At 53.7% G+C, this 25,248-nt stretch overlaps 1 protein-coding gene across 3 annotated transcripts in view; it reads right to left on the minus strand.

Moving 5' to 3' along the window:
* MACROD1 (mono-ADP ribosylhydrolase 1) overlaps nucleotides 1-21,162 on the minus strand; it is a 99,139-nt gene extending 77,977 nt beyond the window's left edge. Inside the window, exons 1-3 of one of the 3 annotated variants that reach the window (XM_049779808.1) lie at nucleotides 20,788-21,162; nucleotides 9,554-9,658; nucleotides 9,080-9,193 (exon numbers count right to left, since the gene is read on the minus strand). In XM_049779808.1, coding sequence (XP_049635765.1) covers nucleotides 9,080-9,193; nucleotides 9,554-9,658; nucleotides 20,788-21,001 — 433 coding nt within the window. In that variant the 5' untranslated portion in view covers nucleotides 21,002-21,162. Of the gene's footprint in view, nucleotides 1-9,079; nucleotides 9,197-9,553; nucleotides 9,659-20,787 lie in introns of all 3 variants that reach the window. The other 2 variants (XM_049779807.1, XM_049779809.1) reach the window with 2 other exon arrangements.
* Between the last annotated feature and the right edge of the window lie 4,086 nt (nucleotides 21,163-25,248).

Consider the following 25,248-nt stretch of genomic DNA (forward strand, 5'->3'; position numbering starts at 1 on the left):
CAAAGTATCAGACTTGGGGACCAACAACTCCAGTCTGATGGTGCAGGGGTGTGGCTCAGGGAGCAAGGTACAAGAGATGGGGTTCAAGTCTGCCCACACTGCAAACAAAAGGAAAAACAGAAGGGCCAGAGTGATCGATGGGACAGCAGGCAGGGCATTTCCCTGAGCACCAAGCCGCTGTGATCCTCAAAAACAAAAAATCAAAAGGGGCACTAGAGAGAGCATAAAGATTAAAGCACTTTGCACAGGGCTAGCCCTGGCTTGACCCCCCCCCCAGTATCACCTAAGGGTCCTGGAGACACCAACATAGATTAACTCCCTCAGTGCTGCTAAGGTGTGACCCCCAAAACAGAACAAACGACCTGTAAAATGAAGATTGGGCGGATGAGACAGTCCGACCTTATTCCAAAAACTTCCCTCCTCTGGCTCCTGTCTCCCAGGAGGGGGTCTCTGATCTCCCCAAGCCTCTGGAAGAAGAAGCAACCAAGTGCAGAACAATCTAGAACCCCTGACCACACGCTCCCCACCTGCTCCGGTATTGGGATGGATTCTGAGGCCCTGCATGTAGTGTCCTGGCAGAGCCTCCCCCCCTCTGCCCGAACCCCGCTTTCTGCCCATCAGCCAGTCCTGGAAGCTCCTCACCAAACAAGGTGCCCTCCCTTCCTCCCCCACACCCCAGGCTGTCTTGTCAGGCCCTGCAGAGGACCCCCCTCCTGCCGTGCAGTAAATGGGCTCCCGGCACACTGACAGCCGGATGGAGCCCCCCCAGGCGCCGCCCCCCCCCCCCGGAGATTTACGGAGACGTGAAATCTTATTTGCGCTGCTGCCAAGCCTTGATGCCTTTGGGAAGGGCTGGACGCGGCGACACGCGCTGATTAAATGCCTCTGCGATGGCGACCGCTTCAGGTGTTAAGTAATTTACTGCTTCGAATCTGTCGCAGGTTTATCATTTCTACTTCCCAGCTGTGGTTGTGGGTGGCCCAGTCCCCACGGAGAGAGTGGGTAGGTCTGGGGGAATGGGGGTACAGCGGCCGAGAGGGGACGAGTGAGGCCCAGACACCCTCACTGTCCTAGGAGAGAGCTTGGCCAAAGTCAGAATGACAGAATCGACTTTGAGACCTACCCACATTTGGGGTGTGCTGACTGTGGGGACCCCAGAGACCATGTCCTAGCATATCCTCTGCTCTGGACAAGTGCTGAGCCACAACTTGTGGTTGGGTTTTTGCTTTTGTTTGTTTGGTTTGGTTTTTGGGCCACATCTGGAAATGCTCAAGGCTGACTCCTTTCTCTGCACTCAGGGATCACTCCTGGTGCTGCTCAGGGGACCATATGGGATGCTGGGGATAGAACCCTGACTCGGCCACATGCAAGGCAAATGCTCTCCCCACTTTACTATCACTCTGGCCCACTGGTGACACATTTTGTTTCTCGTTTTGTTTTTGGGCCACACTGGATGGCTGCTGGGGGGCTGGTCCATTAGTGCCACTGCTGGACCTAGTTCTAACATCTCACCTGTATAGGGGTAAAGTGGGTGCCAGGGGCCATGCTATGCCCAGCAGTCACCAAGAGTGGAAAGTCCAAGGAAGGGCTTGAACCAAGTTTTCTTGGGGTGGGACCCAGCAAAGGAACAGCAGCAGAATGGGGTGGGGGGCAGGTGGGTAAGGGAGAACAAGTTGGGCCAAAGCCTGGCTGGAAACCAAGAATCTCCCCAGCTATGCCCAGCAGACGCCCCTCCCTGGTCTGGGTTCCCTTTAATTCCTGCTTTAATGGGGGGCAGACCCAGTGGCACTCAGGGGTTACTCCTGGTTCTGCACTCAGAAATCGCTCCTGGCTCAGGGGACCATATGGGATGCTGGGGATCGAACTGAGGTCTGTCCTGGACAGCTGTGTGCAAGGCAAACGCCTACCACTGTGCTATCACTTGGGCCCTAACAACGCCTATTTTATTTTATTTTATTTTATTTTATTTTATTGGTTTTTGGGTCACACCCGACAGTGCTCTGGGGTTACTCCTGGCTCTACACTCAGAAATCGCTCCTGGCTCAGGGGACCATATGGGATGCCGGGATTCGAACCACCATCCTTCTGCATGCAAGGCAAATGTCCTACCTCCATGCTATCTCTCTGGCCCCGACACCTTTTTTTTTTTTTTTGGTTTTTGGGCCACACCCGGCAGTGCTCAGGGGTTACTCCTGGCTGTCTGCTCAGAAATAGCTCCTGGCAGGCAGGGGGGACCATATGGGACACCGGGATTTGAACCAATCACCTTTGGTCCTGGATCGGCTGCTTGCAAGGCAAATGCTGCTGTGCTATCTCTCCGGGGCCCCAACACCTATTTTTTTTTTAACTTTTTTTTTCTTTCTTTTTTTTTTTTTTTTTTTTGGTTTTTTGGGCCACACCCGGTAACGCTCAGGGGTTACTCCTGGCTATGTGCTCAGAAGTTGCTCCTGGCTTGGGGGACCATATGGGACACCAGGGGATCGAACCGCGGTCCGTCCAAGGCTAGCGCAGGCAAGGCAGGCACTTTACCTTTAGCACCACCACCCGGCCCCAACACCTATTTTTTTTTTTTTTTTGGGTTTTTGGGTCACACCTGGCAGTGCTCAGGGGTTATTCCTGGCTCCAGGCTCAGAAATTGCTCCTGGCAGGCACAGGGGATCATATGGGGCGCCGGGATTCGAACCAATGACCTCCTGCATGAAAGGCAAACGCCTTACCTCCATGCTATCTCTCCGGCCCCCCAACACCTATTTTTTTTTTTTTTTTTGGTTTTTGGGTCACACCCGGCTGCGCTCAGGGGTTACTCCTGGCTGTCTGCTCAGAAATAGCTCCTGGCAGGCACGGGGGACCATATGGGACACCGGGATTCGAACCAACCACCTTTGGTCCTGGATCGGCTGCTTGCAAGGCAAACACCTCTGTGCTATCTCTCTGGGCCCCCAACACCTATTTTTTAAGGAGAAATTGCTGGGCTGAAAGTTCTAAGAATCAATTCCAGTTCAAATGCCCGCTTCCTGGGCACTCAGTCCCATGAATGAGCTCCTGAGACCAACATCTGGCCTTCACCTGGACTCTGCAGGGACCTGCCATGCGCAGAGAAGGAAACTGAGGCTGGGGGGACACCACCTCCTGGCCAAGGTCCCTTGAACCTGCCCTGTCCCATCTGCCCCTGCTCTCAGCACCAGAGGGGGCTCCCACCAGTGGCAGGGGGAGGCCTGTGACCCTCTGATCTTCTGCTTGTCTGGTCTCCTCTCTCTACTGCCCTCTGGGCGCTGGGCCCGACCCTCCCACAAAGCCCCCACTGCAGCTCTGGGCCAGGCTTCAATTCTGGGCCATTTATGCTGATTGCCACTTTTTTCACCTCCACATCATGAGCTCGGTGGCTGAGTGCTTCAAAGGCGACGACTCGGCGTTTGATGCTGTTTTGGCCATGCCGGGGACACAGCCGGGCAGCCACCATCAGACCGTCGAGCCCTGCTGGCTGGGACGGCAGCCACAGCCACAATCCTATTTTTATGGCAATTACAGCACCAGAGATGGGGATCCGAAAGTGGGTGGGGGGAAGAGCGAGCAAGGTTCCCACTGGGCAAGGACCACTGGTTGCTGTGGTTGCTGTGGGAATGGAGAACACTCCCCTGCCCTGGCTGGTGTTGTTGTAAGATGGGGGTGACACAGATATCCACGGGCTCGTAGGTTGCACCCTTTCCTGGCAGAGCTGGCAAGGCGATAGTGGTGTTCTCGACTCCCCCACTGCTGTGTCAAGGGTCCTGGTTGGCAGAGGTGGCAGGACTATGCACAAGTAGACACCAGGGCTCAAACATGTGGCCTCATGCCCCCAAGGAAGAAGGTGCTTTGCCACAAAGCCAGCCTCAGGACTTGGTACAGTTTAATGAGTCTAAGGGGCCAGGCCCCGCTGACTGGGGGTCACCCTGTCACCCCAACTGTGGCAGCTTCTCCCTGGCCCTCTGACCCTCATTTCCATGTCTCTGCCCCACCTCTCTGTGTTTCTGGCCCCCAAACTCCTGGTTCCTGAGGCCTCACCAGCTTCTACTCTGACACACTCCCACAGCTGAGCCTCCTACTCCCACCCAGGATCCCCTGGCCACGATGGGTTATGGAGCCCAGAGCTCTGGTCTTCTGAAGGAGAAGGGGCCCCATGACTCAAATCTGGGGTAAGCAGGGAGGCAGCTCCAGGTTAGCACATCCCTGCCCTGTTCATTGGAGGCTGGGTCTGACCGCCGGCATCGCAAAGACCCCCAAACACCACTGGGACTAAACCCTGAACACTGACCTCAAAACAAAACAAACCAGGAACCGTAGTGATAGCACAGCGGGGAGGGCATTTGCTTTGCACATAGAAGACCCTGGTTGGATCCCCAACATCCCATAGGGTCCCCCACGCACTGCCAGGAATGATTCCTGAGCACAGAGCCAGGAGTAACCCCTGAAAGCCGCCGGGTGTGGCCCCAAAACCAAAACAAAGAACAAAACCAAAACAAAAACAGAGTCTGGCCTGCCCTCAGGGATACTGGGGGTCCCTCAACCTCCCCAGGGTCACAGCCTAGCACACAGTTCCCCTGTTTCCAGGGTCCTGCCCGCCTGCCGCCCGCTGTGGCCCAGCATGCCTCAGCACACACACTGAAATGGGAAGTGACAGATAAAGCGATTTACAGCGACAGTTTAGCTCAGATCACTTCCCACAAGGCAGTGTGCGTCCCTCGGCCCCTGCATGCGAGTCCATCACGGCGGTCTCTAAATCACAGCAGTCCAGGGAAAAGCCAGGCTCGGTAGGGCCTGCAGACAAGCAGGCAGGGGAGGGAGGCTGAGTGCGGGGGATGATGGAAGACAGGGGATCCCGGACCCCGGGGCCTCCATACGCCTTGTTTGAAGAAATAAGCATGGCCCAAGATCCAGCCTCTGCCTCTGCCCTGCAGAATTTATGAGTCGCCCTGGCCCTGGGGGTCCCCTTGTCTCCAGTACTTTGTCACCCAAAAGTCAACTGAGCTGCCAGGCTCTCTAATCCAGAGAGAATGGGAGAGTCAAATCCATGCATCCTTAAGCCCAGGGGTGGCACCCATTTTGCGGAGGGAAAAACGAAGGCACCCACCTGGTTCCCAGCCTTGTGTTCTGGCACTGTCTGGCTGTCACCAGGTAGCACTGTACTGGGAGTACAGCAGGGAGGGCGCTTGCCTCACACCCAGGTTCGATCCCAGGCATCCCATATGGTTCCCTGAGCACTGCCAGGAGTGATTCCTGAGCAGAGTCAGGAGTAATCCCTGAGCACTGCCGGGTGTGGCCCCAAAACCAAACAAAAACAAACAAACAAAAAGCCCCAAAAGCCAACTAGGCTGGAGAAAGATGACTCCAGGGGCTTAGCTAATGTTCTACAGACAGGAGTGAGCCCTGGGGTTTGATCCCCCAGGCTTAGAATCAGGAGCAGTCTCTGAACAACACAGGAGGTGACCCAAAAAACAAACAAACAAACAAACCAAACACGACCCAAGCATCACTTTCATTCTCCATAACCCCGACCATTGCCCCAAAAGTGGACTCTGCATCTTAAGGCCTGATTGGCCCAGGACGAGAGATTTGAGGAGTGGAAGGGATGTTTCGGGGATATCTCTACACAGAGCCATTTCTGTAGGGTACCAAAGGCCCAGGGTCTGGGCTCCTCCAGGGCACAGAAGTGACCCCATGAATGTCACAGCTCAGTGAGGACCAAGAGAAGACACAAGTACTATGGAAACTGAAGCACCCCGGGTGGGGACACCCCAAACCACAACTAGCTTTCCCTGGGGTTGGGGAGTCCTGTGCCCAGACTATTCTGCTCTAGAGAAAGGCGCCCCATTCCCTCCAGCCATCATGGTGGCCCCACTTAATTAAGACGGACACGGGGTACCTGGGGGCAGAAGCCATGGCCAGCACAGATGTCGGTAGCCTAAGATTCAGGCAGAAGAGGGACACATCACCTGTGATTGGGGAGCTATGCCCTAAAACCTCAAGTCCTGCCATCCATAGACAAGGCATCCCTCAATTCTGCCCCAGTTCCCTTCCATGTTCCATCAATATTTGTCTTGTCTGTCTGACTGTCCCAGAGTCCCCCATTGGGGTGCAGAGCACATGGACCCAGACAGGAGCCATTAGCCCACAGATCTTTTGGGGGGGGTTAGGCCACACCAACAGTACTCAGGGATCACTTCTGGCTCTGTTCTCTGGCAGCCTCAGAGGACCATATGAGGTGCCAGGGATCGAACTGGAGCTGGCTGCATGAAGGCAAACACCCTCCCCACAGCTCTTTTGAATAGAGGGTTCCAGGCCAGACCCCACGTTCTCTCACAGGCCCCTCACAGCTCCCCTGCATGCTTGCCCCATGGTCCCTTCAGCTGGGCCAGACTGGGGGCAATGATGACACCCCCCACCTCTGCCACATGGAGCACAGGTACAAAGAGAGGCCCCCCACACCACCCCCAGCTAGCCTCCAGCCCCCAACCCCGTCTGATTCCCCCCACCCTGGCTTAGACACTGAAAATGTCAGATCCCCCACCCTCAGGCCTAGGCTGAGGTTTGAGGAGAAGCAATTAGTCATGCTAATGATGATGATCGAGTCAAACAGGGTTTAATGGGTGCGTCTTCGCTTCCTGCCCGGAACTTGACTGCAAACCGAGCACAGACCGCATTCCCGCAACAGCCACAAATGAGGCCGGTCTGGACTCTAGCCCCATCACCGGCTACTCTAGCCCCATCACCGGCTGCTCTATATCCCCAACACCGGCCGCTCTATACCCAACACCGGCCGCTCTATGGCCGCTCTATCCCACCACCTACCTACCAACCAAACCAGGGGCTGCCTAGCGCAGGGCCCTGATCTCTGCTGCCCCCTGGCGGGCAGTGGCAAGGGGCGAGCCACACACAGGGAATGCCCCCTCCAGTTCTGGTTATCTGGTTAAGGGCAAAGTAAGAAGAAGGTAAGGCTTGGGGGGGGGGGGGGGGGGTGTGTACCAAAATGACTCTGAATCAGAGGCTGGGAGATCAGGTAGGGGCCCCTCGGCTCTGTGTAGGATCCCCAAACTGAGGGGTTCCAGGCAGGCTCAGCCCTTCCTCCAAAAGGCTCCTTTATTTTTCTTGGTTCAGGCTTTTGTTTGTTTTTGTTTTGTTTGGGGGGGTCAGGATTTACTGCCAGTTCTGCACTCAGGGATCATTCCTGATGGGGTTGGGGGGACCGTAGGGGGTTCCAGGAGTCCAATCTGAACTGAAATGAGGTCAGCCACATGGAAAAGCGAGCGCCTTACCCACTGTACCATTGCCTGCAACCCCTTGTTTTTGTTTTTGTTTGTTTTGTTTTTCTTTTCAACCCCTTGTTTTAGTGTTGGCTCGGGGACCATAGGGGACGCCGGGAATCGAACTGGGGTTCGTCCTGGGTTATCTGCGTTCAAGGCAAATGCCCTACTGCCCTACCGCTGTGCTATCACTCAGGCCCTTCCTTGTTTTAGTTTTAACCGCAATATAAACAGATCCCAGGAAAACAGGCCAGGAAGTGCTGGGGGTAAACTGAGGCAGGCAATGGATATTGACCATTTTTTCTGGGATAGGCCGGTGGGCAGTGAGGGCAGGTTCTCTGCTCTGAGTGCCCTCCTGTTGCCCACAGGTATTTTTTGGGGGGAAAGGATTGAGCCACACCCAGTAGTGCTCAGGTTTCATTGTCTCTATACTCACTCCTGGTGGGGCTCAGGGAATTGGGATGCTGGGAATTGAACTCACAGCAGCTGCGTGCAAGACAAGCACCCTGGGCCCGGAGAGATAGCACAGCGGCGTTTGCCTTGCAAGCAGCCGATCCAGGACCAAAGGTGGTTGGTTCGAATCCCGGTGTCCCATATGGTCCCCCGTGCCTGCCAGGAGCTATTTCTGAGCAGACAGCCAGGAGTAACCCCTGAGCACTGCCGGGTGTGGCCCAAAAACCAAAAAAAAAAAAAAAAGACAAGCACCCTACCCATTGTACAATCATTCTGGCCCCCATAGGGGGATTCTGGAGCACCCACCATGTGCAGAGGAGAAAAGGAAGATGCAGGCAGGTGTGTGGAGAATGGCGGCCTAGAGAAACAGGGCAAGGCTGACCACTTCCCCAGCCGAGGCATAGGTGAAGCCCAAGGCCAGGGGAGGGAGAGGAAAAAGGAGGGGGACCTCCTTGTGCCTCCACCTGCATCCCCCCACATTCCCTCTTAGTATGCCCAGTGAGACAAAGACCAAGGACTGACTATAGAAATGGGGGTGTTGCACAGGCCAGCCCTGAGGCTGGGGAGCAGATGGCAAAAGATAGGCTCCCATCACAGCTCCAGGACACTCCCTTTGAATCACAGAGCTTATCACCACCTATCATCCAGGCCTCTATAATGGAGACCAGGGGCTTGTCTTTGGAGAGCACAGAAACCCACACAGGAAGAAGGGTGCACCTGCAGGGGGTGCTGTCTGGCTCTCCCAACACTGCCTGGGGCAGCCCCAGAGGGCCCAGGCCCAGCTACACTGCAATGACCAGCAACCTCATCAGCCCATGCCACACACCCCTGCACTCTAGGACACCCCAAGAACATTCAGAAGAGAAGGAGCTGGACAGCCAGAGCCCAGAAAAGAGGGGCTACCCTGGCCCCAGCCCGTTTCTGAGTGGAAGGCACTACCTACCTTTCTGGGAGACTCTCAGCTCACATGCACGCCTCAGGATAGGACTGGCTGCCCCAAGGGACATTAGCCGCTCCCCTGTGTCCCCACTAGCCCCTGCTTCATGCCAACAAACTGCATGAGGCCTGCCAACCTGGGAACGGAGGGATCACAGGATCCTGTCCCAAACTGTCCTCAGCAGCTCCATTTCCTGCTGGGGTCCTACAGAAGCAGAACAATAGCTGGGTGAGGTCTCCCAGCTCTGTTTTCTGCAGCTGGACCCAGGCACCCCAGTAGAGCAGGGGAACAGCATCAACAGCTCCTGTCCTTACCAGGCCCCCGAGGCTCCCTAGAGCCAGAGGCCTTCATTCAACTCAGAACCCAAGCGAGGTTGTTCCTGGCCTCCAAGAGCCGTGGCCGCTGCACTCACCAGCATTGACGATGGCGTCCACCTCCAGCTTGGTGATGTCCCCGCGGAACAGCGAGACCTTGTCATTGAGCTGCTTGTCCTTCTTGTACTTGGGGTCCTCCACCTTCCCGACTCCTGCTGGAACCAGCAGAGCTAGGGTCACTGCAAGCCCCACCTCAAAGGCAGCCTGTCACCGGACTCAGGGACCCTGGTAGGCACGGTCCATCCCCAGGGAGCGCCCAGCCCTGCAGTGGCAGCAGGAAGGTCCCCATCAATGTGGTCCCCAGGTGTGGTGAGACCACGTTCCCATTTTACAGCTCTGGATGCTGAGGCTGCCTGTGTGGGCTGAGTGCCTGGTCTGCATCCAGGAAACCAGGTCAACTGCCTGGTCACCCCAGGACACCCCATGGTCCCAGCCCCCACGTCACCTCATCAGAGGGCTCAACCAGATAGTGTCCAGCTTACTGAGTCCTCCTATGTTTAGGGTGCCCCTACCTTTAGCTGCCATCTCCTTCCATGTGGGGATCTTCTTCAACTTGATGAAGTCCTGGCAGAAGTAGTGCTCCTCACGCTGCTTATCACTCAGGCCCTTCAAGAAGGCTGCAGGGCAGGGGACACAGTCAGAGTCAGGGTGCAGTTGCACCCCTCTCTCTCCCACTGCCCATTCCTGATGGGACTCCTGCTTAGAAGCCTGGAACTAGATGCCCCGCCCACACCAACCAGGTCCCGCCCATAATCAATAGGCCCCTCCCCTATAGGCTAGATCCTTCTGTGATGACCCTGTCACGCCCCCTACGGGTCAGGCAACGCCCACAATCAACATGCCACGCCCCTACAATTCAGACACGCCCACTCCACTCTGGTCCCGCCCTGCCCAGCCTGGCTCCACCCACATAGAGTATGGGGCGCCTCTCCCAGTCTGGTCCAACCCACAACAGGCCCTGTCCCACTCCTGCCTTCTTTACAGGAGGGGACCCTGAGATTCTATTTTGTTGTTTTTTTGGGGGGTTGTTTATTGGTCCACATCCAGCGGTGCTCAGGGATTACTCCTGGCTCTGAACCCAGAAATTGCTCCTGGCAGGCTTGGGGGACCAAATGGGATGCTGGGGATCAAATCAGGGTCTGTCCCAGGTTGGTCGTGTGCAAGGCAAATGCCCTATCACTGTGCTATCTCTCCAGCCCTGACCCTGAGATTATAAACTCTCAATTCTACTCCTGTCCCTTTTGCTGCTGGACCCATACCTCCAGTGCCTTAGTCTTGAAGATGAAGACCCTCTTTGCAGAAAATGTTCGAGTTTCTGCTTGCATGCCAAGCCAGACATGGGGCACCAAATTCATCCATTGGCAAACACACACACACACACACACACACACCAGTAGACCCACCACTGTCATCCACCTGGCACTGCAGAGCCAGCTCAGGGTGCATCGAGGGGGCTCTGGGATTGTTCTCATTCTACAGATGAGGAAGTGGGCTGGGGGAGCCATAGCTGGAGGGGGCAGCTAGGTCTCATCAGTGAGAGAACTGACTTTCCTGGGCCTAATCCCCTATGACTGTGTTTTTCTGGGCCACACTTAGGGGTGCTCAGGCCTTACTCCAGGCTCTGCACTCAGGAATTACTCCTGGCTGTGCTCAGAAGCCCAACATGGGATGCTGGGGATTGAACCCAGGTCAGATGCAAGAAAGGCAAACACTCTCCTTGCCATGCTATGGCTCCAGCACCACGATCTCCTATGACTAAAGGCTGCTAGCTTGTTCCTGCCCCCTGCTGGTATGGGGGCACCCAGAAACTCAGACTAGAACCCAGCCCTGCTGTCAGGCTTTTCCATCTCTGCCACCTTTGCCCTGTTTCTGTCCCAGACACCTCTGGGTGACAAAGAATAGAGGCCACAAGAGAGAAATTCAAGAGCGGAGCAGTGAGAAGTGGGAGAAGCAAACTCAGACAAGTGGGTGTTCCTCAACTTGTATGAGCCCCGAGTCTCTGCAACTATCCAGGCCTGTCCACCACGGGTGCTGAGCACACTAGAGTGAGAACCAGGGAAAGGCCTGGGGAAACTCAGGACTAAAGGGAGGAGCCCTGAAACTGCTCCACTGCCCACCACACCCCACTACCACAGATTTCCCCATACACACACAAGGGCTGCTGGAACCCCAGAACCCCAGCCCTGGGAAACTGGCCCATGAGCTTCGAATGAGGAGAGGGACACGGTTAGGCTCTGAGTCAGGTTCACTGTGTGTCATAGTATACAGGTGCATGTAACAGAACTTAGGTGTTTGTATATGTGAGTCATGTCTGATCACATGTAGTAGGTGTGAATTTTCATATGTGTGTGTGTGTGTGTGTGTTAGAGTGTGGGAGACCTGGGGCCGTAGAGATAACATGGAGGTAGGACGTTTGCCTTGCATGCAGAAAGATGGTGGTTCGAATCCCGGCATCCCATATGGTCCACCGAACCTGCCAGGAGAGATTTCTGAGCCTAGAGCCAGGAGTAGCCCCTGAGCATTGCCAGGTGTGACCCAAAAACCAAAAAAAAATGAGTGTGAGAGACCAGTGATAGAAGGCAGGTGAGGGGTCAAAGATATAGTACAGTGAGTAGGGCATTTTGCCTTGCACACAGCTGACCCGGGTTTAATCCCTAGCATCCTATATAGTCCCCCAAGCCTGGCAGGAATGATTTCTGAACACAGAGCCAGGAGTAACCCCTGAGTGCCTTTGGGTGTGGCCCAAAAATAACAACAACAAAAGTGGATAGGGTATTTGCCTTGCATGTGGCTGATCCAAATTCGATCCCTGGTAAATGTGGTATATGGTCCCTCTTGTTCTCTGAAACCACCAGGAGTGATACCTGAGTGCAGAGCCAGGAGTAATCCCCTAAGCACTGCCAAAAGAAGCCCTGGGCCGGTGAGATAGCATGGAGGTAAGGTATTTGCCTTGCATGCAGAAGGCATCCCATATGGTTCCCTGAGCCTGCCAGGAGCGATTCTGAGCATAGAGCCAGGAGTAAACCCTGGGCACTGCCGGCTCTGACCCAAAAACAAAAAACAAGCAAAAAAAAAAAAAAAAAGAAGAAGCCCCAAAACAAACAAGCAAAAGAGTGTGTGTGTGAATACGTGTTTGTATATGTGTAACTGAGTATGGGGAGGGACAGGTACGGGGCCAAGGCCTGCAAGTGCCTCAGGGGTCCATAATACAGGAAAGTCACTTCCCTAGCCAAAGTCCTCCCCAGATCCTCCGGCCCACGTCCCTCTCCAGAGCCACCTTCCAGGAGTACCAACTCCTACACAGGGCTGAAGGCTGGCCAAGTCTCTCTTAGAAGATGGGGGAAGGACAATGGGGTTTGTCGTAAAAATGGGGTCCAGAAGCTCCTCCCTCATTACTGAGCAGAGGACAGATGCAGAGTTAATGGGGACACCCCGAAGCCCCCCTGTGGGCTTACCCCAGCCCCTATGGAGAACACGGGTGCAGGTATCAGTCCTTCATGAATATTTCTGGGCACACCCCTACTGCACCAAGTCTGGCAGTGGGAAGCAACATGAAGACCTGGGCTTGGGACACAGAGCAGAATGGGGGTAAGGGGCCTTCTAGGGGTCTCCCCAACACCCCCAGACCTGGCCACTGGAGAAAAAGTTCCCCTCCCAGGAGGCTCCTGCCAGGCCTGCAGTGCCCCCTGGTGGTCAGCAGCCACTCCAGGTTTGCTGGGGAAAGGGCTCTCCCAAGCGGTTCAGTGTCCCCCAATTTTATCCACCATACAGACCCCTACCCCTCACTAGCAAGGGGCCCTTATCAGCCCTTCACCTCCTCTCTCTGCATCTCCCCCAGGCTGTCTGGCAGCACCCGGCCACCAAGGCCAAGTCAAGGTCTCCACACAAGCCACATGCTCCCCCACAGTGGCCCTCCTGGCTGAGCCACAGAACCCCACATATTCTGAGTCTGCCCTGCCTCGATGGCCCCCTCAGTTACTCAGTTCCTTGCAGCCACTTCCTCCTCCTCTACCCGCTCCACAGGTCTGACTCTGGTTCCAGACTCTCAAACTTTCTCTTTATCTTTTTGTTTTGTTTTGGGGCCATACCTGGCAGGGCTCAAGGGTTACTCCTGGCTCTGTGCTCAGGAATTGCTCCTGGCAGTGCTCAGGGGACCATGTGAAATGCCAGGGATCGAACCCAGGTGGGCCGCATGCAAGGTAAACACCTTTCCCACTGGACTATCATTCTAGCCTTCAAAGTCCCTCATGATCCTGGCATTGCACCCCCAGCCCCACTCTTTTCTGAGCATTTCCCCCCCAAGCCCCACCACCTCTGTTCCTCCCTGTCATGACCTCTGTATAAGGAACCCTAGCCTAGAGATCATGGCTAAGGAAGGGCACTAGGCTCAAAAAGCCTTTGGTTGCCTGTACCCACAATTGCCACGAGATGCTTAGGGTAAAGGGGATTTTGTTTTGTTTTGTTTTGTTTTGTTTTGGAGCTACACCTGGTGATGTTCAGGGGTTACTCCTGGCTATACACTCAGAAATCGATTCCTGGCTTGGGGGACTATATGGGATGCTGGGGATCAAACTGAGGTATGTCCTGGGTCAGCCTGGTGCAAAGCAAATGTCCTACAGCTGCGCCATTGCGCCAGCCCCATAAAGGGGCTATTGATAGAGGTTGTGGCTTAAATTCGCCCCTCTCATTTGAGACATAGTTTTTTGTTTTTTGTTTTTGTACTTTGTTTTGGTTTTTGGGTCACACCTGGCAGAGTTCAGGGGTTAATCCTGGCTCCACGCTCAGAAATCGCTCCTGGCAGGCTCGGGGGACCATATGGGATTCGAACCAATGACCTTCTGCATGAGAAGCAAACCCCTTACCTCCATGCTATCTCTTCGGCCACGAGACATAGTTTTATTAGCATTCTTTTTTTTTTTTTTTTGTGGGTTTTGGGTCACACCCGGCAGTGCTCAGGAGTTATTCCTGGCTCCAGGCTCAGAAATTGCTCCTGGCAGGCACGGGGGACCATATGGGGCGCCGGGATTTGAACCGATGACCTCCTGCATGAAAGGCAAACGCCTTACCTCCATGCTATCTCTCCGGCCCCATTTTATTAGCATTCTAATGACATCTCTCTGAGTCCCTCTAAAGCCACCATGACTTATGCAAATCAAAACTGTTTCCTAGTACCAAGAAAATATGCTGAGGCCTTATTATTCGAGGCCTTCCTAATCAGGATAGGAATGCTATAGGAGGAAGGGGCCCAAGCAATAGCACAGAGGTAGGGAGCGCTAGGGGGTTTACCTTGCATGCTGCCAACCTGGATGGACCCGAATTCGATTCCCGACATCCTATAGGGTCACCTGAGTCTGCCAGGAGTGATTTTTTTTTGGGGGGGGGCCACACCTGGCGGTGCTCAGGTGTTATTCCTGGCTGTCTGCTCAGAAATAGCTCCTGGCAGGCACGGGAGACCATATGGAACACCGGGATTCGAACCAACCACCTTTGGTCCTGGACCGGCTGCTTGCAAGGCAAACGCCCGCTGTGCTATCTCTCCGGGCCTGCCAGGAGTAATTTTTAAGCACAGAGCCAGGAGGAACCCCTGAGCGCCACCGGGTGTGACCCCCCCTCCAATAAAAGAAATGTTATAGGAGATAAGGTGTGAAAATTACAGAAGAATCAGAGCATCTGGCCCCTTGGTTGTAAAGATAATCTTTGCATCAAAACAAAACCCAGCTTGGGTATGCAGTAAACAGACACACGAATGACCCCCTGGAAAACAGGAACTGGGCATTCAAGCCACAAAGCTGATTCAGCAGACTTAGAAGCCTTTGGGAAATTAGGGTATTGTAAAATCCTAGGCCATAAATAAGTGGCTTCTCTGGTAAAGATCATTAAGTACTGTAATCATTGTATTCAAGAGGATGTCACAGAAGGACCTCACAGAAGCCAACATGTTTTATACATGTAAACTATTGATCATCCCCTTCTTCCCTGTTAACTCAGAATGACTTGCTAAAGTTGGGGCCAGAGTGGTAGCACAGCAGTAGGGCTTTTTGCTTTGCACGTGGCTGACCCAGGACAGACCCAACTTCGAGTCCCGGCATCCCATACGGTCCCTCTAACCTGCCAGGAGCTATTTCTGAGCTTAGAGCCAGGAGTAATCCTGAGAGCTGCTGGTTTTGGCCCAAAAACAAACCCCCCCCAAAAAAAAAAAAAAAGAAAGAGGGGCCAGAGAGATAGCATGCAGGTAAGGCGTTTGCCTCACATGCAGAAGGATGGTGGTTCGAATCCCAGCATCCCATATGTCCCCCGAGCCTGCCAGGAGTGATTTCTGACTGTAGAGCCAGGAGTAACCCCTGAGAATTGCCAGGTGTGAGCCCAAAACAAGAAAGAAAGAAAGAAAGAAAGAAAGAAAGAAAGAAAGAAAGAAAGAAAGAAAGAAAGAAAGAAAGAGAGAAAAGAGGAGCCAGAGAGATAGCATGGAGGTAGGGCGTTTGCCTTGCATGCAGAAGGATGGTGGTTCAAATCCCGGCATCCCATATGGTCCCCCGAGCCTGCCAGGAACGATTTTTTTTTTTTGGTTTTTGGGCCACACCCGTTTGACGCTCAGGGGTTACTCCTGGCTATGAGCTCAGAAATCGCCCCTGGCTTGGGGAGACCATATGGGACGCCAGGGGATCGAACCTCGGTCCGTCCTACGCAAGCGCTTGTAAGGCAGACACCTTACCTCTAGCGCCACCTTCCCGGCCCCTGCCAGGAACGATTTCTGAGCATAGAGCCAGGAGTAGCCCCTGAGCGCTGCTGGGTGTGACCCAAAAACCAAACCAAAAAAAAAAAATAATAATAATAATGACTTGCTAAAGCAAATGTATAAAAACCCTGTCCTTAGACCAGAGCAAGCAGTAAGGCGTCTGCCTTGCCTGCACAAGCCTAGGACAGACCGCAGTTCGATGCCCCGGTGTCCCATATGGCCCCTCCAAGCCAGGAGTGATTTCTGAGCACATAGCCAGGGGTAACCCCTGAGCGTCATCAGGTATGACCCAAAAACAAAACAAAACAAACAAAAAATCCCTGTTCTTAGAGTGAATAAATGGGCTAGAATCAGGGGTCTTCAAACTACGGCCCGCGGGCCACATATTGTATTTATTCCCATTTTGTTTCTTCACTTCTAAATAAGGTATATGCAGTGTGCATAGAAATTTGTTCATAATTTTTGTTTTTACTATAATCTGGTCCTCCAACAGTCTGAAGGACCGTGAACTGGCCCCCTGTTTAAAAAGTTTGAGGACCCCTGGTAGATCCAAACTCCTCTTCTGGTGTGAGGTCTACTCCCAATCCACTAACTCCTGTGCCCACTCTCCTCGAGGACCCCACTGCTGTTCCTGTGTCCAGCCACTCCTGCCCGCACCGAACAGCCAGTGGCATCTCCCCAAACCCTTTGAGCATAAAACCCCCTCTTCTGAGTCCACCCCCCATTGCCCCCATTTCACTCAGGCACATGCAGTTACATTTATCCCCATGGTGCCCCAGAAACCAAGTTCCCCTCTCCCCACCAAACTTCCATTAATCACTCCCTCAACCCCTTCAACAGGGCCCGGAGAGATAGCACAGCGGTGTTTGCCTTGCAAGCAGCCGATCCAGGACCAAAGGTGGTTGGTTCGAATCCCGGTGTCCCATATGATCCCCCGTGCCTGCCAGGAGCCATTTCTGAGCAGACAGCCAGGAGTAACTCCTGAGCACCACTGGGTGTGGCCCAAAAAAAAAAAAAAAAAAACAACCCCTTCAACAGGGGACTCCCTAAGGTCACCCCATCTTCTGTCAGCACCCAGGACCATGGCATGTGGGGTGAGCAGTTGTAAATATGCTCAAATGAAGCTTGTGAAAAACGAAAGAACCTGGGGTCTGGGGTCCCCACATTTCACTGCCCTCCATCAAGATCACCTTTCATCTCGCCAAGCTTCTGGTCTAGAGGGTTCTTTCTTGTTTCGTTGGTTGTGTGTGTGTGTGTGTGTGTGTGTGTGTGTGTGTGATTTTTGGGTCACACCCAGCAGTGCTCAGGGGTTATTCCTGGCTCCAGGCTCAGAAATTGCTCCTGGCAGGCACGGGGGACCATATGGGACGCTGGGATTCGAACCGATGACCTCCTGCATGAAAGGCAAATGCATTACCTCCATGCTATCTCTCCGGCCCCTGGTTTGTTTTGGTTTTGGTTTTGGTTTTGGTTTTTGGGCCATCCCTGGTGGTGCTCAGGGGTTACTCCTGGCTCTGCGCTCAGGAATTACTTTTGACGGGCTCGGGGGACCATATGGGATACCGGGGATCTAACCTAGGTTGGCTGTGTGCAAGGCAAAATGTCTTCCCCAAACCACTCACACATCCCCAGGGGCCACCAACAACCCAAAAGCCACGACTGCACTTCACCTGGAGAGGCCCTGAGACTCACTGCTGGTAGAGTTGCTTCCTACCAACTGTACATAGGGGCCGGAGAGTGTAGTAAGTACTTGCCTTGCACACAGCTGACCTGGGCTCAAGCTCAAGCCCACCATAAAGTTCTCTGAGCCTGCCAGGAATGAGCATCTAGTCAAGAGGATCCCTGAACTCAGAGCCAGGAGTGATTCCTGAGCACTGAACCAGGAATGATCCCTGAGCACTAAGCTAAGAGTGACCCTGAGGGGCCAGAGAGATAGCACAGCAGTTGAGTGTTTGCATGTGGCCGACTCGGGAAGGACCTAGTTCAATTCCCGGGATTCCATATGGTCCCCCAGCTTACCAGGGGCGATTTCTGAGTGCAGAGCCAGAAGTAACCTCTGGGCCCAAAAACCAATCAATCAATCAATAAAGTTTCTTTAAAAAAAAAAAAAGTGACCCTAAGCACCAAGCCAGATAATACCTGAGCACTGAGTCAGAAGTGATTTTCCCCAAAAAAGAACCAAACAGGGCCTGGAGAGATAGCATAGTGGCGTTTGCCTTGCAAGCAGCCGATCCAGGACCAAAGGTGGTTGGATCGAATCCCGGTGTCCCATATGGTCCCCGTGCCTGCCAGGAGCTATTTCTGAGCAGACAGCCAGGAGTAACCCCTGAGCACCGCCGGGTGTGGCCCAAAAAAAAAAAAAAAGAACCAAACAATAAAAAAATAAGGAAATCAATCAGAAGCTGGGCTGTGTTTCCATCTCTATGAGTTGGCTCACTAGGTCACACTGCTGACTTCCAGAGAGTTGGGGTACAGACTGCAGGACGCCCACACTACATAGCAGCAAGGGGTGGCACAGGGCAGCACCAGAGCAGGGGTTTGCCTTGGTCATGGCCTATCTGTGCTAGGTCCCCACAGCCCCTTAGCTCATCCGAGTCAGTCTCACTAGGAGTGATCCCCGAGTCCAGAGCCAGGAGTAAGCCCTGAGCACAGCTGGGTGTGGCCTAAACCAGCTCCCCTCCGAAAGAAGAGCAAACTGTGGGTCCTTTCAAGCAAGTAACACACTGTACCTCCATCTCCTCATGGAACCAAGTAAAAGGCAAAACACAAGAGACCAGAGGGATAGCACAGTGGGGAGGGGGTTTGCTTTGCAGGCAGACGACCCAGGTTCCATCCCCAGCATCCCATATGGTCCCCAAACCTGCCAGGAGTGATCCTTAGTGTAGAGCCAAGAGGAACCCCTAAGCATTCTGGGTGTGGTCCAACAACCCCCCCCCCAAAAATCAATAAGACAGGGCTGGAGAGAGAGCACCGTGGTAGGGCATTTGCCTTGCACACAGCTGATCCAGGACTGACAGTGATTCAAATCCCATATGACCCCCGTGCCTGCCAGGAGCCATTTCTGAGCACAGAGCCAGGAGTAACCCAAAAACCAAAAAAAGAAAAAGAAAGAAAGGAAGGAAGGAAGGAAGGAAGGAAGGAAGGAAGGAAGGAAGGAAGGAAGGAAGGAAAGAAAGAAAGAAAGAAAGAAAGAAAGAAAGAAAGAAAGAAAGAAAGAAAGAAAGAAAGAAAGAAAGAAAGAAAGAAAGAAAGAAAGAAGAAAGAAAGAAAGAAAGAAAGAAAGAAAGAAAGAAAGAAAGAAAGAAAGAAAGAAAGAAAGAAAGAAAGAAAGAAAGAAAGAAAGAAAGAAAGAAAGAAAGAAAGAAAGAAAGAAAGAAAGAAAGAAAGAAAGAAAGAAATTAGAGGAACTTTTCAGTCAGGGCCCCATCCATCAACGATCGCCCTGTGGGGCTCAGTTGGGCATATGTTCTGGTGTTCCCTTCCTGTCCTGGGTTGCATGCTCCCTCTGGGACAGACAAGGCAGCTGCCCCATATCCTGTGATGACATCCAAACAGCCCCGAGTCCTGGCCAGCACCACCCACAGAGCTGCATTCTAGGGCCTTGGCACCTAAACGAAGACACCCCCATAACTGTTAGTCAATGCCTGGTGAGGAGTCTTCCCACCCAGGGCTGGCATTTCTGGGCACCTTCTCTGTGTCTCCTTATACCCTGACTTGGTCCTGATTCTGCCTCATTCTCCATTACCCTATTCTCCCCAGACTCATCACCCCCTCAGCAGCAAGAGGGAACTAATGGGGGGCCTCACACACTCCCTTACTCACAGGACCAGGAACCCTTCCTCTGCCTCCTCTGACAAATCCATCGAATGAATGAATGAATGAATGCATGCACGAAAGAGACCCCCCAGGGTAGCCTGGACAGTGCTGGCCCGCAGTTATTTTTCAGGGGACACCCAGAAAACGGGGGTGACGGGAGGATGGGGAGCGGGTGTTCTCTGACAGGTGAGGCAATCCTGTGCCACGGGTCCGGGCTGTCCCTACCTTTCCGTCCACAGAGTGTCCCTGGGCCAGGGCCGGGGGAGGGAGGGACGGGAACACGGAGTGCCCAGGACCAGGGCCAAGAGCTCCAAGACCGTGGGGAGCCACTCTTGCCTGGGGCCGCCTCCCCATTGGCCGCACACATCCCCCTTCTCGGCTCCGACCAATGGGGCGCCTCCTCGGCACTTTTGAAAGGGGAGCCGGCCTGGCCAGGCATCCTGTCCCGGGGCCGGTCTGAAGGGCAGTGGACAGGCCACTGGAAGGCAGCCCGCCTGGGCCCGCGAGTGGGGGGCTCCCTCTCCACTGGGGTGCAAGGCCCAGCCTCGGATTTCTCTTGAACACCAAGAAAGGGAAGCGACTAGAGCCCTTAGAGGAGGGCTAAATGGGGGCTCCGTGCAAGCAGACACCGTGACACCCCATAGTGAAAGTGTCCCCAAGTTTGCAAGTGTCCCCAAGTTTGCAAGAGGCAAAAACTCTCCGTGCGCACCGGAGACAGATCCCAGGCCTCAGAGTTGTCTCAGGGCCCGTCCCCCGCTCACTGCCTGGCCCAAAAACGCAGTGCAAGTTTTTCGGGGGTGCAGAGTGGGGTGGACCAGGGGGGGCTAAAAGTTCAGCCCAGCCTGGCACAAACCTTGTGACCTTGGGCAAGTCAGCCGGGGCCTCAATTTCCCTTCTGTGTAGCGTCAGGGGGAGATCCCAGAGTGATCTCATCTCTGGGGTCCCCCGCTTTCCAGCGGGGCCAGCCCACCCATCTTCCTTAAAGCCCCTAAAACTTGGGGAAAGGGTCCAGCAGCGGGTGGGGCCGGGCGCACGGAAGGAAAGGGGGGCGTGTCTGTGGATTTGGGGGTGTCCGGATTGAGACACGTGGGGTCCAAACTTCTTTCTCCAGGCCTCCCGGGCAGGCTGGTGGAGCGGGGCGCAGCGGGGGTCCCCCTCGCCAAGCGCCCGGTGCTCCTGCGTACCCCCACTTACCCTTGGCCTCCTTCCAGTCGGTGGCCGTGGTCAGGTCCAGCTTGGCCGCCATGGCCAGGGGACCCCAGGTGCGCACCCCGACGCTCGGAGCCGGAGCCCCCGGGGCCCAGAGTGGCGCGCACCGGCCGGGGGTGGGCTTGGGGCGCGGGGCGCGGAGCAGTCGCCCCGCGGCGCGCAGCGGTGCCAGGCGGGACACGCGGCCGGGCAGAGACATGGGCGGGCGCGCGGGCGCGGGGCGCGGGGTGCTCCCCGCCCACTTGGACTCGGTGCGGGGCGCCCTGGAGACGCTGGGGCGCCACCAGGTGGAGTCGCTGGGGCTCCCCCAGACCTGCGAGGAGCAGTCGGCGGGCCGCACGGCGGAGGAGAATCCGGGCGCGCCGCTGGGCACCCTGGAACTTGTAGTCCCGGGCACCCCGCGCGCACCCCTGAGCGCACTGGCGCGCCCCGCCCCGCAGGCCCAGCTTCACCCACCCGGGAAGGGGGACCCAGTGGGTCGACTCCCGAGCCCCGGGATTCAGCGGCACCGGTGTGGCCCCCCCAAAAAACAATCACACAAACAAAAAATAATAATTCAAGATGGATTTAAAAAAAAAAAAAGAAAAAGAAAACTTGAATGTCAAGTGATATTCTAGGGTGGGAAAAAATTGCTTTCTTTTTTTTTGTTTGTTTGTTTGTTTGTTTGGGTTTGTTCTCTTGGTTCTGTTCTATGCTCAGGAATTGCTCCTGGTGGTGCTCATATATATATTTTGAGGGGGTCTTGGGGGGACACATCCGGCAGTGCTCAGGGGTTACTTTCTGGCTCTGCACTCAGAAATCTCTCCTGGCAGGCTCAAGGGACCAGATGGGATGCCGGGAATCGAACCCAGGTCTATCCTAGGTTGGCTACATGCAAGGCAAATGCCCTACCGCTGTGCTATTTGCTATTTCTCAGGCCCTTGAGGACCATATTGGATGCCAAGGATAGAATCCAGGTTAGGCGGGTGCAAGGCAAGTGCCTTACCCTCTACTATTTCTTCATATCTCTTAGTCTCATTTAAAAAATTTTAGAAAGACAATAAAGACATAAATACGTGTGTGTGTGTGTGTGTGTGTGTGTGTGTGTGTGTGTGTGTGTGTGTGTGTAGGTTTGCTGTTGTCTGAGCCACTCCAGAAGTGATAGGGGTGAGGAGGAGAACACATTTCAGGGTCCCTTATCTGCTGAAATGCAAACCTGGCCTGACACATGCAAAGCACTTGCAAAGAAAGCTCTAACACCTGAACCTCAACGACAGTCCTGAAGCTTAGATTATTATTATGTTGTATTATTTTATTTGGAGGACGCACTCTGCAGAACTCTGGAGTTACTCCCAGCTCAGTGCTCTGTTCAGTCATCTCCTACAAAGCAGAGGGTCTTGTGGTGTCAGGGTTCAAGCTTGGGGTTCCTGCATGTAAAACATGCACACTAGGCTGTTAAGCATCTCTCCAGCCCTAGATATTTTATTTGCTTGGTTTTGTGGTCACATCCGGCAGCACTCAGGACTGACTCCTGTCTCTGAGCTCAGGGATCATTCCTGATGGTGCTCAAAGGACCATAAGTGGAGCTAGGGAGAGAACTTGAGTCAGCTACATGAAAGGGAAGAGCTTTCCACTATTATAATATCCCTACAGCCCAGGGTTTTTTGGTATTTGGGTAGAGCTCAGGAGACCATATGTGATGACAGGATTGAACCTGGGTTGGCCATGCACAAGGTAAATAATTCTCTAGATTTCTGTGTGTTTGGGGTGCACACCTGGCGGCATTCAGTTACTTCTGGCTCTGCACTCAGAAATCACTCCTGGGGCCAGAGAAATAACATGGAGGTAAGGCATTTGCCTTTCATGCAGAAGGTCGTTGGTTCAAATCCTGGCGTCCCATATGGTCCCCTGAGCATGCCAGGAGCAATTTCTGAGCCTGGAGCCAGGAGTTACCCCTGAGCACTGCCAGGTGTGACCCCCCCAAAAAAAAATCACTCCTGTCAGGCTTGTGGGATTATATGGGATGCCAGAGATTAAATCCAGGTCAGCCACGTGCAAGGCAAACGCTCTATTCACTGTGCTATCACTCTGGCCCCTTGATTTTGTTTGTTTGTTTGTTTGTTTTGGGTCACAGCAAGCGGCGCTCAGGGGTTACCCCTGGCCCTGTGCTCAGAAATCGCTACTGGCAGGCACCGGGGACCATATGGGATGCTGGGTTTCGAACCCCCGTCCATCCCAGATTGACCGCATGCAAGGCAAACAAATGCCCAACCACAGGGCCCGGAGAGATAGCACAGCGGCGTTTGCCTTGCAAGCAGCCGATCCAGGACCAAAGGTGGTTGGTTCGAATCCCGGTGTCCCATATGGTCCCCCGTGCCTGCCAGGAGCTATTTCTGAGCAGACAGCCAGAAGTAACCCCTGAGCACCGCCAGGTGTGGCCCCCCCCAAAAAAAAAAAAAAACACAAATGCCCAACCACTGTACCATCTCTCCAGCCCCACTGAACTTTCCTGTGGGGAGGCCACATTCGGCAGTGCTCAGAGGTTACTCCTGGCTCTGTGCTCAGAAATCACTTCTGGTTGTGCATGGTGGGTCATTTGGGATGCTGGGGATCAAACCCAGGTCTGCCTCAAGCAAGGCAAATACTCTTCCCACTGTGCTATCGCTCCACATCTGGCAGTGCTTAGGGATCACTCCCAGTGATTTTGGGGTTCATACGGGGTACTGGTGATTGAATTCAGGTTGGTGGCATTCATGGCAATCCCCCTACCCACTGAAGTGTCACTCTGGCCCCACGCACTATGAACGTTTCAAGGGAACATGCATTCTGGAATTTCCAGAACTCTGGGTGCTTCCTTCCTGATCCACTCACTTCTTCACCCCCTTTGCCCTCACCCCAGGTCTGAGCACCCTCTACCCTGCGAGCAGTTCAAGCTGATTCTCCTGTGGTCATCACAGAGATGCCAGTTGCTCCTAGGGGCCCCCAGCTGCCCAGCTGGTGCAGGCTCATTGCCACACGCGGTACCTGGGCCAACTGAGCCAACTGTGATACCCAGACCCAGGGCCTGCCTTGTTCCTGGTCTACAGCTCAAAAATTGAGTTGGAAGAGACTGGTTTGCTCCAGAGTGGCAACCCTGGACCATGGAATCCTGGTTTCTTCTCTCTGGAATCGAAAACGATCCATTATGTGGCTGAAGGGACAGCACCTCAGGGAGGGTGCTTGCCTTGCATGCTATTGCTGACCAGGATTCAATGCCTAGCATCCCATATGGTCCCTGAGCATGGCCAGGAGTGATTTCTGAGTGCAGAGCCAGGAGTAACCCCTGAGTGCCACTGTGTGTGATCCAAAAGAAAAGAAATAAAAAAAGATCAGGGTCCGGAGAGATAGCATGGAGGTAAAGCATTTGCCTTGCATGCATAAGGTCAAGGTTGATGGTTCAAATCTCGGCATCCCATATGGTCCCCCAAGTCTGCCAGGAATGATTTCTGAGCAGAGAGCCAGGAGTAACTGTCAAGGCATGAAGCATGCATTTCTTTATTTATTAGAGAAGCACACACCAGACGTGGCTTTTGGCTTTCCTGGTGCAGTGCCTAATTTTCCTCCCAAGAAATATCTGCCAGAAGGCCCGTTGGAGAAGTCAATCATTGACCCTTGCGTGGATTACTGGCTATATTTCTGACATGGCTGTGACATTACATTTTCTCTTTTCCTTTTTTTCATTTTGTCTCCTTTTCTACTACAGAAATTTGGCCTTAGCTATCCTGCAGTCGCAAAGAAATTTCAGTACCAAAGAAAGCCCGCCAAAAGCTCCCCACTGGCTAGTTTATTTGTAATCTTACTTCGAGTATAATCTGGCGCCGCCAGCAACTTGTTTTGCTGATTCTAGCTCCATGATGGTAAACAATTATCTCCGTCCCCCCAAAAATCCATTTTCCAGCCACTGCAAATACATTTCTTCCAAAACCTGTCTCTCTCCTCCTGTTTCTTGAAAAACCTGTTTTTTGCCAACCCAAAAACATCTTCAGCTCATGTTTCCCCTTACCTCTAGCAGGGCTCTTTCTCACCTACATCGGGTAGTTATTTGATATGTAGATTCTAGGGTCCAGTTGTTCCTCCTAGTGATCCTCTGCCCTTTGTTTTCCCTGAAGACACCTTGCATACCAGAGTTGTGCTTAAAATGTCATTGGCTGAAAAGTAAAATTGTCTCTCGTCTCATAGAAGTGGGTCCCCATATAATGCATTTTGTGTGGTCTCAATTATTTCATATTTCATATTCTTCCACCTCGTGTACCCACTCTCTTCCAGTGAGGTTTGTTGAACCCACTAAGGTTTTGCTTAGGGACGCAAGACGTCTGCAGCAAGTAACCCTTGAGCACTGCCAGGTGTGACCCAAAAAAAAAAAAAAAAAAAGAAAAGAAAAAGTTCAGTACTGGGGGTGAGAGATAGTAGGTGAGCAGAGCTCATGAG

Source organism: Suncus etruscus, chromosome 9 (assembly GCF_024139225.1).
Source record: "Suncus etruscus isolate mSunEtr1 chromosome 9, mSunEtr1.pri.cur, whole genome shotgun sequence".
NCBI classification, from domain to species: Eukaryota; Metazoa; Chordata; class Mammalia; order Eulipotyphla; family Soricidae; genus Suncus; species Suncus etruscus.